At 39.0% G+C, this 18,081-nt stretch overlaps 1 protein-coding gene across 1 annotated transcript in view; it reads right to left on the minus strand.

Moving 5' to 3' along the window:
• RSF1 (remodeling and spacing factor 1) overlaps positions 1–18,081 on the minus strand; it is a 60,659-nt gene that overhangs the window by 30,712 nt on the left and 11,866 nt on the right. Inside the window, exons 2-3 of the mRNA XM_009102705.4 lie at positions 4,706–4,797; positions 316–408 (exon numbers count right to left, since the gene is read on the minus strand). Of these exons, the coding sequence (XP_009100953.2) occupies positions 316–408; positions 4,706–4,797 (185 nt within the window). The remainder of the gene's footprint in view (positions 1–315; positions 409–4,705; positions 4,798–18,081) is intronic.

Here is an 18,081-nt window from a genome sequence, read left to right on the forward strand (position 1 = left end):
CACGAAAGATGAAGTCCCATTTTGCCTTTGGAATTCAGCAAGGAAACAAACACATTTCAAAGTGTGTATTACAAAGACAAAGAGTTCTTGACATAGCAGTCAGCATGAGACTATTCTCACATAAAGTGTGAAAAACATGCAAACTAAGTGTTACATGCAGTTTGGGTCCATCCCACTACAATGAATAATATTATGTCTGTTTAAGATCAGCTCTATATTTAATATATGCGCTTATGGTTCAGTCAAACTAAGTTTGCAAGACCTTAAAGTGAGTGAGGAAGCAGTAACTTAGAACCTTAGAAGATGAATGTGTACCTTCAGAATCCCCAGTTTGCATTCAACACTCATTTCTAGGTATCCTTTTTTTTCCATCTCCCAAGCCCAAGTGCTGTTGAATTCTTGACATATCTGTTACAAACAAAATAAGCATATTTCTAAGGTTAGGAGAAAAAAGCAACTTTAAACTCTTTTATTAGTAGTACCTTTACTACAATAATTAATTATACATGATCTCTTTGAAATTGCAGTCAGAAAGTCTCACAGAAAAACAAAAAGTAAAACTGAGGCATGCTAGCAAGCACCACTGAATTTTTATACAAGAGGAGATCGAGGTCCTGATCACCACCACATTCTTTAAACAGCCTAAATTAGGTAGCATGCTTCTGGAATGGGAAGGTATTATTGTATTTGCTGTGCAAAAATCTCAGATTTTTCTATTTCTGTCTATTTAAAAGATAAATTCTCTCAAGCAGACATGACTTCCTATTATACCTCCTTGCGTACTTAGCAGACAAGTTGTCAGGGTCTCTTGGGGCCCTCTAAGTCCTTCAACTGTACTGCAGATAACAAATGCAACTGCTACTCACTCTACACTGTGGAATTATTACTCTTGACAAAATATCTTGAGCTTCAAGTTGCTTGACAAATATTTTAAAATATTTTAAATATAGCCAATTTCAATTTATTTCAAGCAAATAACTTACCACACCAATACGGGGGAAAAAATTCTATGACCAGAAAAAGCAGTAGTAGAGGAGAAATAGATTGAATCAGCATGAGTTTGAATAATAAAGGTGAAGAACAAATTCCCTCTCCTCCTAAACAACTCAGACATGCTTAAGTCAACTCTCAGAGAAGGGACAAGCTGCTCATCAATTGAGGACACATGGTGGGATCTCCAGTCAGCAAGGTTATTCCAGTGGAAATATCCATGAGAAGGCAAAAGCTGATCACAGCTACACCTCCAGCTGGAATTATTTTGAAGTGCCACGGCTGAACCACAATTGTCAAATCAGTGCATGAGGTGCTGCTGCCCTTCAGTCTACAAGGCAGGTCTCAATCAGAACAGTGCAGTCTCCCAGTCAACAAATTATTATTAACATTAAGATACAGTTACCAAGCTACTTAGAAACCTGCCAATCACATCTGAATGCAGCCTTCTCTGGAAACAGCAGCAAAAATAGTCCTAAATTTCACCCACCAAAGGTACAGATTAACTGATTCATAATGTAAAACTCCACCGGGGCTCCAATCAAGCAAAGGGGCTGCTACCCCTCCCCTGCCCCACAGCCACACTACCAACCCTCCATTAGTACTGACACCATTTCTCAGGTGGCACAAGGGTAAGCCTGCAGTTAGGTCAGCTCAGGCACACCACAAAGCATGACTTTAAGCTGTGACCTACAGAAAACAGTGAAGAGCACTCTGGTCACAAGAGATCCTGCTGAAGAGCAGTTTTTCCTGCTCTGAGGTTAAGGAATATTACACAGGGACTTCTCTGATGCAAAGCCAAAGCTCACAGCAGGAGACAATCGCTGCTCACTCACAAAATGAAGCTATTCTACTTTCTCTCTCATTTTCAACCATGTAATAAGAACACTGGGAAACTCTATATCAAAACCCTTGCTCAGGGCATATGCCAGTTGCTGTTCATTACTTAGTCATTAAGTATGAGAGCAATAATGAGAAGCTTCATGTGCTATGAAGTGTGTGACTGTCAAAGCAAAAGCTTAAAGACATCAGAGCTGATGAAGCATCTGTTCAAACTGAAATGACTACATTTCAACAATTAAAAACCAGATAATTGTGCTTTTTCCTGACAAGTGCTGTCACAACCCTGAACTACACATCTCATTGATCCAGGCTCTGTTGAAATCTTAGTCTCTGCCTTCCCAGAGAGGATGCTTCACACTGATCACAAAGCTGCTGCTTGCAGAAACTCCTAGCTTCTACATGCTAAGAGTGGTCAGCACCTTCCCACCCTGCAAGAAATGCTGAAATATCCCTCTCAAATAATTCCAAAGCAGCCATGATGGCAACCAACACTATTACCATGCCAAATGTTCACTTTAAACAAGGAAAACAGGAACATGAAAGAGGAGTCTTCTTGACAGAGGAGTCTCCTTGGGTGGGACTACAAACACCTGAATTCTAACAATCAAAAATGTGTTCAGAATGTGCTGATTTTATGTTGAAGGTTTCAGATGGAGCAATGCAGAGGAATCTTCTCTGTATAAAAATCTAAGTTATGTTTGACAATAGTTATATAAAACACTTTGTCAGGAGAAAGTGCAATGTGACCTCACAACATGTTTCTCAAAATCAGCTAAGCTGGACACTCCAGCTTGTTGGAATGCTTAGGACCAGGCATTTCTTTACCTCAGCCACACATGACCACAAGACATTCCTTGTGCAGAGGACGGAAGTCAGACTCACATAGACCTACAGCCATTTTCTTCCACAAAAAACTAGTGCACATGCTGGTGGATCCAACTTGGGTGGTTCACCACCAGAAGAGGGAAGGGAAAGAACTCTCAACTACCATGTTCACTTCCTATCCCAAAATATATCCATCTGTCAAAATACCAGCCACAGCTCAGAGACAATTTTTATGATACTCAATATATGCACAACAGTCAAGTGAGGCAAATTTTATAATTAGTTGGTATATAAACAAAATATAATAATACATACATGCATAAATATTAAGAGCATGTAAGTCTGAATGCCCTCCACTAAAGTTTCTGCCTAAATAAGAACATCAAGAATATATCAAGCCCTGTTTTATAAAAGCAACACATCACTAGTTTCTAACAAAGGAAAACCAGGTCAACTTTGCCTCCCAGAGTGTCATCAATAATATGTGGAGCAATACTGCAGGCATCAAGGAAAAATGCTCTCAGCTGTTCGACACCTTAGTTTTTCCTGGCTTTTGTGTCATTCCCAATACTCTTCCTTGTTTTTCTAAATTAATCATACTTCTTTGAATTGGGGACAATATTAGCATACCTTTCTAATTAGTTATATTCAAATTCCTTTGTTCTTCAAGGTTCCTTTGAACCACTGGCCAGAATAAGCTTCAAGTTAGCTCTGGAGACTGTTAAATGAAGTAGAATTTATTAACACTTACTTGGTCTTAACAGGGGTGTGAGGAAGGGTTTCCTGACTGCTTCCCTGAAGAAGAATTTCCAAACTGCTTTGAAGAAGATTTTCCAAACTACTCCCTCAAACTCGTTTTATCGCCCTGCTTTCTGCTTACCACACAACTGGTAAGTGGATCCAGTGGGGTACATAAGCTCATTAGCCAGAGTTGGGTTTTCTCAGTTTGCTGCAATGGTTTTTGGATTTATTAAGGAATTTAACAAAATTCAGTAACCACACTAGTTGGTAATACACAAAGTACACACAAGTTACATAAATTATTACATTACTATTTTTAAAGATTATCATCAATGCTTTACAGTTGGTTAACAGGTCAAAATTAACAAAGGGCCTTCAGCACGTTATTCCTCAAGACATTCCCAGCCCTAAAAACATCATCATCTTAAAGGGTACACAAACCTCAAGACAAATTCATACCTCTGTAGAGCGTACAGACAACATTTAAGAGGGACACCTGCAGTGGATTTGCCAAGTGCCATTATTTGTACAGTTGCTATTACCAAGATGCTGTATTTCTAAGCAAGATGTGATGACGGCTGTACAGACAATAACAAGATTACAATTCTGCGGATTAAAAGACACATGGAACATATCCAGAGAGGAAATGGTAACCTATTAATTTTGACTACCCATATAGTCTTATTTTTTGAAGCAGTGTAAATTATTTAAACTGCAAACTATTTGTATGTAAAGTGTCAACAAAGACACAGCTGCAATTAAAATACCAAGACAGAATTATGCAAAACAATTGGATGCTCTATTTTTACTGATGCATAATTACATTTTCATCTTAGCTGCGCCATTCTGAGCATACAGATATAAATCACTGCAATACTTTCTTTTTTTATTAACACATGCTACAAGACCTCTGTATGGTTCCTGTATGAATATCAGCCAAATCACAGTAATTAAATCATATTCAGACAAGCGATATACAATGAACTGCTACTGTATAAATCTCTGCTCAGTTTAACCCATTTGCAGGATACTAAATCTTCTTTATTTAGGGTCTTAATATTCAAGGAAGTATTTTTCTGCCAATTATGAGGGTGGGCACTCTTTCACATGCAGAAGATGGTGCCTGTTTTCAGAGACCTTTTTCCCACAAGCCCAGGCAGACTGCAAGTTAAGCTGGGATCTGATGTATGCATGTTGATGCTGGTACTGCCCAAGGCTCCTGTAGCTCATACTAGGGCTTGCTCACACAACTGCTCATCACAACCATATTCCAGCACTGCAGAATAATACAGCATGCATACTGTACCTTGATCAAGTATTTTTCCCATCTGTCTGCTGTGACAGACTTCCCAATCTTTCTCATCAGTTTCAAGTGAAGCTCCACCAATTCTTTTGGGACTGTAGTATTGAGAGAGAGAAAAATAAAAAAAGAAGTTGTTAAGTCTGGTGCAAATATTCTTCAATGCTAAACACTGATAACACTGAAACACTGTAACATATTAAGACATTTTAATAAAATAGAAACTTCAAGCCTGCTGAAGAGCTGCCCTGCAACTGAGAGATGGAAGAAGGTTAATTTAATGACTCTTTTTGTTTGGATTTACATTTAGGATAATCATCACCTTTCAATTCAAGAATATAGAGCTGAGTGATAAACCTGTGGAAATTCTGGCAGTGTTAAAACCACAACTGTACAGGAACTACTCCAGTCAAACTCCCACAAAAATAATACTGCAAGCAGCACACCTGCAGCTGCCTCCAGAAACCCCAAAGCCATATTCTGCACCATGCCTGGAATATCACAGGATCCAAATTATTTTTCTCCAGGTGTACGGTATGGAAGAAATGTTCCTGAAACTCTGCTCTCACAGATAGAGCTTTGCTATAAACTTACTCTCTCTGATACTGAAGGGACAGAGAGGTACCTCAGATATGGGGCTTGAAGAATGGTTGCCAGAAGTGTTGCCAAGTACAGCTGCACCAGTGCTGTCCCAAAATCAAAGTTTTCCAAGAAAATTTATGTATCTCTTAGTGTACATGTCTCAGAAACAACTTCAACAGCTTTTCTCAGCTCACATCTGTGATTTATAAATCAATTTGGCACCACCAAGTGGCAAATTTGCAGAACACTGATTTTGTAAGTTAACGAGTAGCATAGCTTCTAAGAAATAAGTAATTGGTAATTTTTAATGAAATTCTACATGCCCAGTGACATCAGCTTTCTCATCTGTAACTTGCTGAGAAAAACTTCAAAAACTAACTTTTCAAGTATTTTTATTTCTCTACTCTTTGCAAACAATTTTATATTCTAAAAGCATTTTCAGTACTTCATGCACACACACATTGAAAGCTTTAAACCCAATAATTGTTATTCTTATAATTTATGATTTTTCTGCTGGTCCAGTAGCATTATTTGACACAGAATAAACAGCTGGAACATCAAATGAGTTTGTTTTAAAGTAGATGCCACTGAGATGTTTGTTCTTTTACTCATTTATACATTACCTCTGCAAATTAACTTGAATTCACCCAACTTTTGTCTTTCAATCAAATGCCTGAACTTTCAGGTAAACATAGTGAGTTGCTAAAAAATGCTTGTGTTTTGTATGAAATTTCTTTGTTTCTGAAACAAACTCCTTGAATAAATAAAGGCAAATAGTAACAGCATGGTATCCTCAAAGAGACCTCCTTTCAGTATAGATAATTCATAAGCAAAAAGTCCTGGCTTGTTCTTTTTCATTCCATTTGAATATAATATTTCCATTACATACTGAAGACACCTAGTACCTCTCCTTGCTTTTTCTGAAAACTGATGCTTTTCATGATTTTGAACACCTATTTCAAAAGGAACAAGATCAAAGGTCTTAACCCCAACAAGTGCCAAGCAGCTGGCACTAACAAAATTAAGCACAAAGTACTTTATACACATGAGCAATTCCATCTATTTTAAGTCTACAATTAAACCTCCACTGTGTTTGTGTGACATGGACCTGAGCCAGAGTATTCAAAATCTTGCTGAATCAAAGCTTTTCTTCAACATCCTTTTTTTGTTTGTTTTTAATCAGACCTTTTTATGGGTATGTACTGATAGGAATCCTACTTTAAAGAAGCACAGGTGATTTGTTTCAAATAATCAAATTCCAGTCACCACAAAAATCTCTGCTAGAGCTTTAGTGTGAGAAAAAAATGGAGAATATGAAATTTCTTTTAAATTGGAGAAATATGCATGCTCTTGGATAAGCACTTCCTGTGAGTTGTGTTAGTATCTACAGATACATCACCATCTCAGTTTCAGCATTTCAGCTCTTGCATTTCTAGGATCTTCATAATGCATCAATGTGATTACTTTTACAAATTTCCCTGAACACTTCATATACACTCTCTGTTTACTACCCTTTCAAGATGCTTTTCATGTATTATGCAGTATTACTGACTGGATTTCTGGGCTGGCTTTTCGCCTCTTCCCTTTGCTGAGAGGAATTCCACAGTACACGCCTGGTGTAATGAGGTTTGGAAAAGAAAACTGATGTCTGGTTTGCTCTCTAGGGAGTGTGTGCAGCCTGACCAGCCACATGCCCCAATAACCACAGGAGCAGAAGCCTACAGGACTGAGAAACAAACTGTATTACATCCAAAGTAACTGTAAACAATACAGGACGTACACCTGACTCGTCCAAAAACACCAGCTAAGGAGATGGCCTTGGAAGGCTAAACAGTGGTGGCAAATCTCTCCCAAAGCACTTAGCTGGCATGGAGTAAAACTGCACTAGTAAACACAGTGAAAACTTCAATCCTCTCAGAAATGCATTGAACATGCTTAACTTTAAATTAACTCACTTTTGTTCAGACTACAGAGAGAATTCCTGACAAGAGTTCATTGAATTAAGACATCAGTAAGGATCATTTTTACAAAATTGTTCTATCCTATATGTAAGAGAAAGAACATAACACCAAAGAAAATGAGCATAATTATTTTGGGTTGTGTTGCTGGCTGGTTTCAGCAAATAACAACAGTAGACAACTATCTCCTTTATAAAATTTCAGCTTCATTCATGTGGGACCTGCATCCCTCATTTCAGGAACTTGTGTAACAATGTTCTGCATTTGTAAAAATTTCACATAAGGGAAGGAACAATATACAGCCTCCTTCTTGTATAACTGCCATTGTCTGAGAGGTTCTGGTCAAAAAAGCATGATGGAACTATTAACCCCTCTAAATATGAATTATATTCTCAAACTTTTATAAAACTTTGATCTGTCTGGAAGGTAATACAGGAGTTCTCTAAAATCTTGTCAGAATATGCTTAAGCAGTGGAGAAAACACTAGAACTGTGCACAGGGCTAATAGCAGTTCTTCTTTTACAAAAGTGCTGTACAAATATTTCAAAGAATTGGCTATAATTAAAGCATGGTGCATTCTGCTAGATATTCAAAAATACATACTTTTCATAGGAAGAAGTCACAAGCCAGGAAGAATGAGTCACCATAAGCAGTTATAAAGCCTCTGGTGGAGTTCAGCCCATTTGTTAAACCCTACACTTCCCTGGAGAGGAGGTTGTCTTCTGGGCCTCACACAAGTGTCCTTTGAACACTATTCTGTCTATTCCAGCATTTCAGAGAGCATCCTATACATCAGTCACGTCTAATAAATTCAGGAACACCAGAATAATTGAAATGGAAGAGAAAACATACAAACATGTGAAAACCCCATCAGCTGGCTAGAAAAGCTATAACTTTCAAACACCTACACAACCACATATTAAAGACAACTTCTCATGTAACCATAACCCCATTTCACCCCATTTTCGCTGCCAAAAAGAAATGGCTTACAACTCACCTAAAAAAACCTGAAACAGCAGATGAAAACAGAAAATATGACAGAGTCCTGAGTCCAGCAGGAGGATGGGGGAATCTGTTATTTTAAAAATTATTATAAACAAAAAAACCTTGCTATAAAAGCAGATCTGGAGTGCTGGACACAGGGAGGAAGATTGGAACCATGATGTACACAGAGCACCTGGTACTGAAACGGATTACAAAGCCTGTGCCTACCGCTCTCCTTCTGGGACCCAGGAAGAGAACACTGAACTCTTAGTGCTGGGGGGACCTGGGGTGGAGGGAATAAAAAACAAAATTCTGGGATGCAAAGGCCGCTGGCAGTTTTCATGCTTCACAAACACAAACAGGTCTTCCCAGTTACACTAGTAAACTATTTTCCATGCCAACTTGTTTTGGCAAGTGGAGGAAATAAAATGACTCATAAGACATACATGGCAAGTATTTCCATTAACCATACGTTCTTTTTCATCCTTCTACCTTGACCAAAATTACCTCTGCACGCTATGACTGCACTGTCAAATAACACCACACTGAGCAAGAGGACAGCTGAGATTGATGAGATCATTAATAATCCCCCACCTCCTTTCTGCTAAGGGAAGGCAGCTCTCAGCAACCAGCACACAGCTGATGTGGATTAGCTACTGGCACCCTGCATGGAGTTTAATGGCAAATAGCAGACAGTTTCCACCCTGCTCAAATTGCTCTGCTGTGAGTGCCAGAGGGAGCTGTCCTGGAGGCACGGACAAAGGTAAGAGCATCTCCTCAGACACCAGTAAAGAGTCAGTATATGGCCACTGTGAAACAGGCTGCACAGAGAAGCAGTGAATGCCCCACCCCTGCAAGTACTCAAGGCCAGGTCGGATGGGGCTTGGAGGAGTGTGGTCTGGTGGAAGGTGTCCTGGCCCACAGCAGAGTGGTTGGAATGATCTTTAGGGTCCCTTCCAACCCAAACCATTCTATGATAATTTACCACTTAGCTCATCACACTAAACATGCTGTTAATTCCCTTTACAGACAGGTCGTTAGGCACAAATTTGCTTAAAACCAGTCAGCTGCATCCCTTACAAAAGGCACAAGAGTCCCCAATAGGCATGTGACCACAATTCCAGCATCTTTAATATTCTTCTTAATTTCTGTGTGAAGTCTGAAGTCCCACGAGCAGTCTGAGGCAGCAAACATCTTGTCTTCTAGATTAGTTTCAACCAAAGAGAAGTGCCTCATCTGTTTCATTAAACAACTTGCAAACACTGAGTAAAAGAAAGGGAACAGCATCTCCCCTTTGGCACCAGCACTGGTTTATTATGACATAAATATTCTTCTTTAGAGAACTATCTAACTTGTTTCTTATCTCAACTCAGTATAAGGAAAATGTGAGACCCTTTTAGTTATTCACAGAAGTTTATAGATCAGAGAAAAATGGCAGGCTTGGTATGAACTTGGCACGATAAATACATGGAACGACAAAACTCCCTAGTTTGAAGCCAAGCAAGAAAATTCAGTAAACCTCTGATAAAAAAACTGTGGCACTAAGGAGCCTCATCTTCACACAGCAGGTCTGGCATAAAAATAACAAATTGGAATCATGTGACCTCATAAGAAAAAGAGCAGTTGTTTCTGTTTGAAAGGACAATCTAAATATTTTATTTTCTGAGTCATTTGATGAGTATTATCCTACCAAAGTGCCTGCCTATAAAAAAAAACCCACACCAAAAAACCAACCAAACAAACAAAAAACATCAACAAAACCCAAAACACACAGGAAAGGGGAAAAAATGAAACTGCTCTGCCTCCTGAGTGAATGAAAAGAGCAATTAAACATGCTGTAATTAAACCACAGATCAAAACAGAATGAACAAGTCACCAAGTAGCAGTTTTATATCCTGTTCCTAGAAAGATTGTTGGCAGTCATTACAAACAAACAAACCACGCTCACATTTAAATGACATTGTTATCCTAGGAAAGTACTTTGAAATCTGGATGCTCACCAGCTAGATCATTTTCACATAAATATCTGAGAACATTTATCTCTCTTGTCTGTACAAATACATATTAGAAGACTCTCTTCTTACCTGGACTATTCAGAGCACAGGTCACTAACATTAGCCAGCAAAGGTAAGATTTTTATCCTGCTGGTAAACCCCCTCCTACACATTCCCATGTGAGGAACCCAGCACACCACCTCATTCACTGCTGCTTGCAAATGAATCGTGACCAACATGGAAAGTGCTCTCAACTGGGACCAAAATGCCTTTTCTACCCCCAGTTCTTTTAGTAAGTTGCACCACCAGCATAACAGACCTTGCTAGCTGAGCTGCATCCTGACTTCATTGTATCAGTCCAACCCAGCACTGCCAAGTCCCAGCAGTAAACCATGACCCCAGGTGCCTCATCTACACATCCTAAATATGTCCATGAATGGTGACTCCACCGCTTCCCTGGGCAACCTGTCCCAGTACTTGACAATCCTTTCCATGAAGAAATTTTCCTAATATCCAAACTAAACCTTGTCAGCACAACTTGAGAACATTTATTCTTGCCCTATTGGTTAATTGGGAGAACAGACCAACCTCCAACTGGCTCCTTTCAGGCAGTTGTGGAGCGATAAGGTCCCCCAAGCCTCTTTTTCTCCAGAATAAAAAAATCCCAGTTCCCTCAGCTGGTTCTCACCAGACTTGTGCTCCAGATCCTTCACCAGCTCTGCTGCCCTTTTCTGGACACACTCCAGCATCTCAAGGTATTTTTTGTACTGAGAGGCCCAAAACAGACCACAGAATTTGAGGTATGGCCTCATCAGTGCTGACTACAGGGGGACAGTCATTGCCTGGGTCCCACTGGCCACACTACTGCTGATACAGGCCAGGATGCCACTGGCCTTCTTGGCCACTTGGGCACACAGCTGGCTCATGTTCAGTGGCTGTCAACCAACACCACCAGTTCCTTTCCCAAGAAGCAGATTCCCAAACACTCTTTCCTAAACCCATAGCACCACCTTGAGCACCCTTTCCTCCCACATCTTTTATTCTATAATCTTTCCCTGTCTGCAGTTCAATCTGATTATGCTTTGCTTTCTAATGCTCACACTACCATCAGTTACCTTCTCACTGTACATGAAACTGAGATTAAAAAAAAATCACTTTCACTGTCATTGGCATAACTCCTGAAGCTGGAATTAAAGGCCATATCAAAGTAAAGGCCATATCAAAGTCAACAAAATCACTGGAGAGCTGTCCTTCAGCAGCGCTTTAGCAGAGAGAAGATAGCTTAATCTTTCACAGGCCCCCTATATCATTCTTTGGCTACTAAGTGCCTAGGAATGTTGGGGACTTTTTAAGCTAATATATTGTAAGGAACAGCAGAAAGGTTAACAAAGGCAGCACTGATGTTAGAAAAAATCATAAAATTTAACAGGAAAAGCATGCTGTACTGTGCAATGAAAAAGAATAGGAGGTAGAAGAAAAAAAAAGAACATTACTTTGAAAACAAGGCAAGAAAAAATAGCACATAGAAAAATTTCTATTTTAGAAACTGAATATAGTCCAGGAAAGACAGCAAATGAAAGACCAGTTCACTGACTCAAAAAATGTATTCAATAAAAAAATGGGCTCCAGTCTACAAACTTAGGACATGAAGAGTAAGACAACTCAAACTGTGGCAGCAATATGCAAACAAGCAGATTGCCCTTAAAAACAGGTACTGAAAACATTTGAAATTGTCACTGGTAGCCATTGTTGGCAGTTAACGCACATTCAGTGACACCAGCGTACATTTCTACTGTCTAAAATCAAGTACACTCAACTTGCTGATCCTTCACTTGGGCAGATGCAAACCCTGAAGGAAACTGCTGGGACCACACCCCATGAAAGCAAAGACACCCCAGCACAGGTATCTTTCATTCTAGCTTCATGGTAGCTGATACAGAGAGGAAACTAAAATTACTCCAGGATTCTCTTGCCTGCTGATGCATCTCAGTCTCCAATACAACCAAGACTTTTAAATCATGAACAGAAAATCCTCCTAATCTCCTTCCTTAGCCCCTAACTGTGTAATTACAATTCTCAAATAAAGTGTAGGTATGACAAAGGTGAAAAGTAATTGTAAAGACTACACTTTAGTAGGAGACTCTAGTGTGCTTCACAGCCCCTCACTGCAAGTATGCATCTCCATGGCTTCTGGAAACACCGGGGTAAGTTCACTTCAGAGAAATTTCAGTAGTTGGGTTTTTTTCCACTGGAAGAAGCGGGCAGAGATGAGCTACAGTGGGTAGCATCAACATGCCCAGTTCAGGCACTGGGAGCCAGCCTTTGGAGAATGTTGCAGAATACACTTGCCCATTCTAATTGTGCTAGGCACAGAGGTGTCCTACAGAAAGCACAAGTGGAGTTAAGAGACGTAACAAAAAGAACAAGCAGGTTGATCAGAGAGCTCGATCCAACTCTGCCATAAGAAATGCTAGAGAGACACATATTCGGAAGCGCAACTCCTCTCTGGGAATATCAGTAGCAAAAGGAGGATTTACATCCCAATGTCAGTCTGGACTGAGGCACTTGCTAGCCACTACAATCATAGAGGCTCACATTTGCAGAAAGGATGTAAGCAAAATAAGTTGGGATGGTAATGTTCACCGTGCTCACCTTTTGATCTAACACAAAGAAGTTGCACAGACATTGAAGTGGTAAAATTTAGTTCAGTGTCTTCATTCACTCTCAGATCAAAATTACAGATCAACTCCCTCCTAGGAGGGTGGCCAAGACAGAAGTTAAGCAACTAGAAAAGAAATGCTCTAACTTCTGTTAAAAAGAGCCTGAATTTTTATTCCTATACTAAACTTCTAGAATTTTGTAGATATTTTGCCTTTAAAAAATAGGAAAGGGCAGCAACATAGCAGTAGGATTCATCTAAGCACCTGGACAGATATCTACAAATGTAGATACTGACACCTGAGCTAATTCCATATAATCCATTTACAACCCACAAAGAGAAACACATTTTCAGGAAGAGTCAGCCCATCCTGAAGTAAAACATCTGAGCTCTGCTAAATACACTTGAAGAGATTAATTCTGTTATAGAGTGTCTGGCAACTTTCTTCAGTGAAAACCACCTCTTCCAGTAGGGGAAGGTCTTAAAGATACAGGAGTATTATCAGGTACTGGGGATGGGTACATCTTGTTCTTAAACCCTTCCCTAAGCTCTTACGCTCCCCATGAAACAGAGAATTACCACTGCAGATCTGACTCTAGCTCCTACAGTTTATCTGTGCACAAACACTTCCAGCAGACAAAATCAAATGTCTGAGCATGGCAGCATTTAACTTCAGATGAAAGCTTATATCCTGCTATGTTAAACTAGAAGCATCTTCAGTGCAGTGAACTAAGTGAAATGTTTGGTACACATGAGCATAGATTTGTATACATCAGTAGTTAAAAAGCTGTCAGCTTTATTTAGCTTTATTCATATAACAAACATAACAAGCTGCTTTTAACACTGTCTGTTAGAGGATAAGTTGAATAAAAGTCCTTTTTCACTCCACTATATGAAAAGAAGTAAAAGCATTTTAATCCCTCAGTTTGTTTTGGTACTAGAAATGTCCCTGTGGTGTCAATTTTTCCACATTTCTCAGGTACTGTCCAAGTGTGAATACTGACAGCATTAACCGAGGGAGGATGTTGATTATACCACAAAATCACCTTGTCCCACATCTCTCACTTGAATAAAATGGTAATATTAAAAAACTCAGGCTGAATAAAACTCACTTTTCGAAAGCAAGTTTCATTACCAAGGTTACAATTCCTCAATCTTCTTTTCATATGGAAAAACACAACCAACAAAAAAAAAAAACCCAAAAAAAAAAAAAAACCCAAAAAAAAAAAAAAAAACAAACAAAACAAAACAACACTAAGCCCCACAACACCAAAGAATCCCAAATATTTATCCTCTTCCACACATCATGTAAGATCTACTACAAGGACATTTCTGTCCTTTTTGAGATTTAATTTTAGAAATAGTAGGTTTTTTCTCTAGTCACTGGTGATCTAACCTGTGTTTCAAATAAAACTCATTTATACTCAGGGATTCACCATTTTATCTTTCATCTTCCAACAACTTTACTCAACCATAGCAACAGCTAAGTATTTCTTAGTAGTTTCTCAGTAGCTGTCAAATATTGCAGACACCTTTTTTTTTCTAAAACCTAGTCTTAAAAACCATATTTTCTTTCATAATATTTTTTATTTACTGGACCCTAAAGAAGTAAAAAACTACAGTGCAAAGACATACATTTTATGCTTTTCAAAACATCCGGCAGCGATGAACTGGTGCAGAAACATTTGAGTACTACTCAGTAAGCATTTGGTATTTGACAGGCAGCAGCATTATGCGAGCACAAGGTTTTTTTAAGGATCGGGATACGCAAACTTTGAAGGTGAAGCCAACTCAAGTCATTCTGCAATGAAAAACATGCTTCCCTGTCAGCTGGAAATAAGTAACTGCATGCTTGTTCTGCTCTAATATCAGTTCATTAATCTATCAGCAGTGCAAGCGAAATTTTAAAATAATTTGCAAAAATATCAGATAGCCAGAATGACAAGCACCATATCAGAGACTTGGACAAAACAATGGTAACAGAGGAACATTTCTAGCAGCTGACAAAGATTTCTGTGAAAGGTAGCAGTCACATAGCTGGATGAAAGTCATTCTGCAGATGAATTCATGATCGAAAACTAAGAATTCTACAACTTTAACCCAATTAGCACAAAACTTGAGAGTTCTTTTAAACCATTTCAGAATTAGTAGCAATGTTTTGTCCATTATGTCTAATGTAACCCAGGAAGCATGTAAGAATAGAAATTTAAGAAGCAGAATTGTCCAAGACAGTTGCCTGACAAAGTGCTAGTAGTACATAAAGTAGTACACAGTGTGATTTCCACCAACTTCCTTAAGCCTAGACCTAAAATGAAGACTGCTTTAGACTTAAAGCTAACCACTTATGTCCTCTGGAGAGCTGGTAACAGAATCATGCACAAAGTGAAGACTCACAGAAGCTTCATTCCTTGAAACGCCCAACTCTTAGGTATGAATTTCTATGAGCAAACTCATGTTTTGACCTGTCAACACTATTAAAATATCTACCTCTGTTAACATAATTCTTTTAATTGCAAGAAACGGTTGTAACTGTGGGGCTGTTGCAGCTTCCCAGGGGAGCCAAGACTGTTACCTTCAGGGTCAACATGATCTCTTGTCTGTCCAGGCAGCCTCAAAGCCTCAGACTCCTTTGCCAGACTGGCAGCACTGTTGCCCCTAAGTAACTCGGGCTCAGCTGCTGTCAGCCACCTCTTACACAACTTTTAATCTGAGCTAGAAAGTAAGACGGGTTAACAGCCTGAAGGGACACTGGATTTGTAGCTAGCATTTCCATAATGCCTGCCATCACTCAGTCCTCATGTCTGAAGATACAAACCCTCCAACCTACACAACCACAGCTAGATGCTATCAGGAGCTGGGAAGAACCTGTCTGCTTGGGCTACAGACAGATGGAATGTGCCACAAAGTAACCCAAACAAACAACAGAATTTGAAAGTGTAGAACTTCTGCCATCAAATCCTTCCCTTCCCATATAAGACAAAACAGACAGAAAGAAGAACACACAGAGCAGCAGAAACGGCTGAGACTGCACTCGGAAAAGAAAATGATGAGCCGTGGTGCATATCACTTGATGTCACAGTGACCACCAGCTGCTGTTTCAGAATTTGGATAAAGAAAACCCACAGCACATGTAACAAAATTACCTGCCCCTAGGCTAGCTTTAAATCACCTTTTCATGGAGCCTGGCTTCACACATAAACAAGAAACTTCATGTTCTTAGTTTTATTTTAAAATATTTTCACTACAACTCAACATTTATCAGTTTCTAAATATTTTTGGGCTCTGACCTTAATAATAATTTGCAGCAATCAGCTGCAATTACAGAACATGTGAAAGGCATCTAAATCACAATTACTCTTGAGTTTCATTCAATGCACCATTTTTCTGGTTTTGCAATATAAAAGGAATGCAAAACTCTAGAAGCCTTGCTTTGAATACTTTTAAAAATGTCCTCTGATGTCAAGAGTATAAGCTGCCATGCAGTCCTTCTCCCTCTACGTTCTGTGTTATCTTTCAAGGTGGAGCTGCCACCACTGAACACTAAAATCATGATAGAGGCAAACAAGCAAACAAAAAACAAGAGGTAGATACATATACTCAAAATAATATATACCCCAAGTTTTAGTATGATTCTCTGCCCACTCCTCATGCTAGCTGTTATATTGTTAGTCTTAAAACTCCATGTCCCTGTTAATAGGCATGCTTTCTTGAATTATCACAATACTACCTAGAGTATTTTGTTGAGCTAACAGTTAAGTTTAAATATTCTGGGATGTATTTGTTGTAAACATTTTCCTTCATAATATATACTTATAACTCTCCTTCATTTGAAGTTTTGTTGCCCATTGGTAATACTATTTTATCGACAGCAGTGTTTCCCCTTAGGCTGAATTAGCCGTCTTACACCTTGATCTTTTTAAAAACAACTCCTGTCCTTCTGGTTTCTTGGCAAATGAGATTAATTGCCCATGCTATAAGAAAAAAATTAAAAGAAATTAGGAATTCTACTTTATTTATACTACAGTATTTAGTAGTCTATATAGAGAGCAATAAAAAATAATCTATTTTTCTAACCAACTTCCTGTTATTTAATCAGTTTAAGGTTTATGATGGTGCTTTCCCTCTGGACACTGACTCACATTCAGCGGCTGACTCGGCTGGAGTGATGCACCCCGTCATGTTCTGCCAGTCTTCTGCCAGGTAGGGTTGTCGGGGCTGGACAGAAAGCAAAGCCCTTCCACAGCAAGAACAAAGACCACTGGTAAAAGCAGTTTGCATTAACATGCTGGGCTGTAGACCGCAAAGGCTAAAAACCATCCCTCACCTGACTCCTCCTGCCACAAAGAATAATGTCAAAGAAAGGGCTGGGCATGAGAGTTACTATCTGGGTCATGCCACATAAGGTTGCTCTGGAATGCCAAGTGAAACACCTTAATCAGTGACCTCTTAAAAAGACTGCATCTATATGTAAGCATATGTCAAACAGGAGCCATCTATTTCTGCTTCAGAAGAATTATCCACGCTTTCAAAAGAAAACAGCAGAATATTTATCTCTGGAGAATAACTACTACAACTATTAGAACTATGAAATCACAGTTTCATGAAGTTTATGAAAACTAGATGTAAAAGCTCCTTGCTTTTGATTTCCTAAATCTTTGCTGAAGTGTTTAAAACATGCTAGTCACTCTGGTTTCCATTACTTTACTCAAATACACACCTGTAGTTTTTTTTTTACCAGCTGTACTGCTAAACCTTTTCAGAAAGCCAAGCTAATACCTAATCCAAGCAACTCAGCATGCTTCCACATTATTAACCATGTTCTATATAATTTCCTAATATGTCAGTTTTACCGTATTTCATCATTATTGCTAGAAAAGCAATAGAATCAATATATTACAAATTAGTCTAGTAATGACACCTTATGCAAAGAGGCTACTTAAGTTCTCAGTAACATACTTATTTTAATCATTGCATTGTGGCTGATGATTTTAGCCACCCATGTCTCCTAGATCTTTCTTCTTTTTACATAAGACACTTTTCTGTCCACATGTTCTGCAAATTCCTCTTGGACTTTTTAGCTTCCTTCTTTCTACTGCTAGCTATGAATACATTCTCCCGGACTTCAGCAGGGTTAGATGTCTACCTTTCAAACAATTTCTACTCAGCAGACAAACCAACCTTTAGCCCTTAGGTTTATCCTCACCA

The sequence above is a fragment of the Serinus canaria genome, chromosome 1, assembly GCF_022539315.1.
Source record: "Serinus canaria isolate serCan28SL12 chromosome 1, serCan2020, whole genome shotgun sequence".
Taxonomy (NCBI): Eukaryota; Metazoa; Chordata; class Aves; order Passeriformes; family Fringillidae; genus Serinus; species Serinus canaria.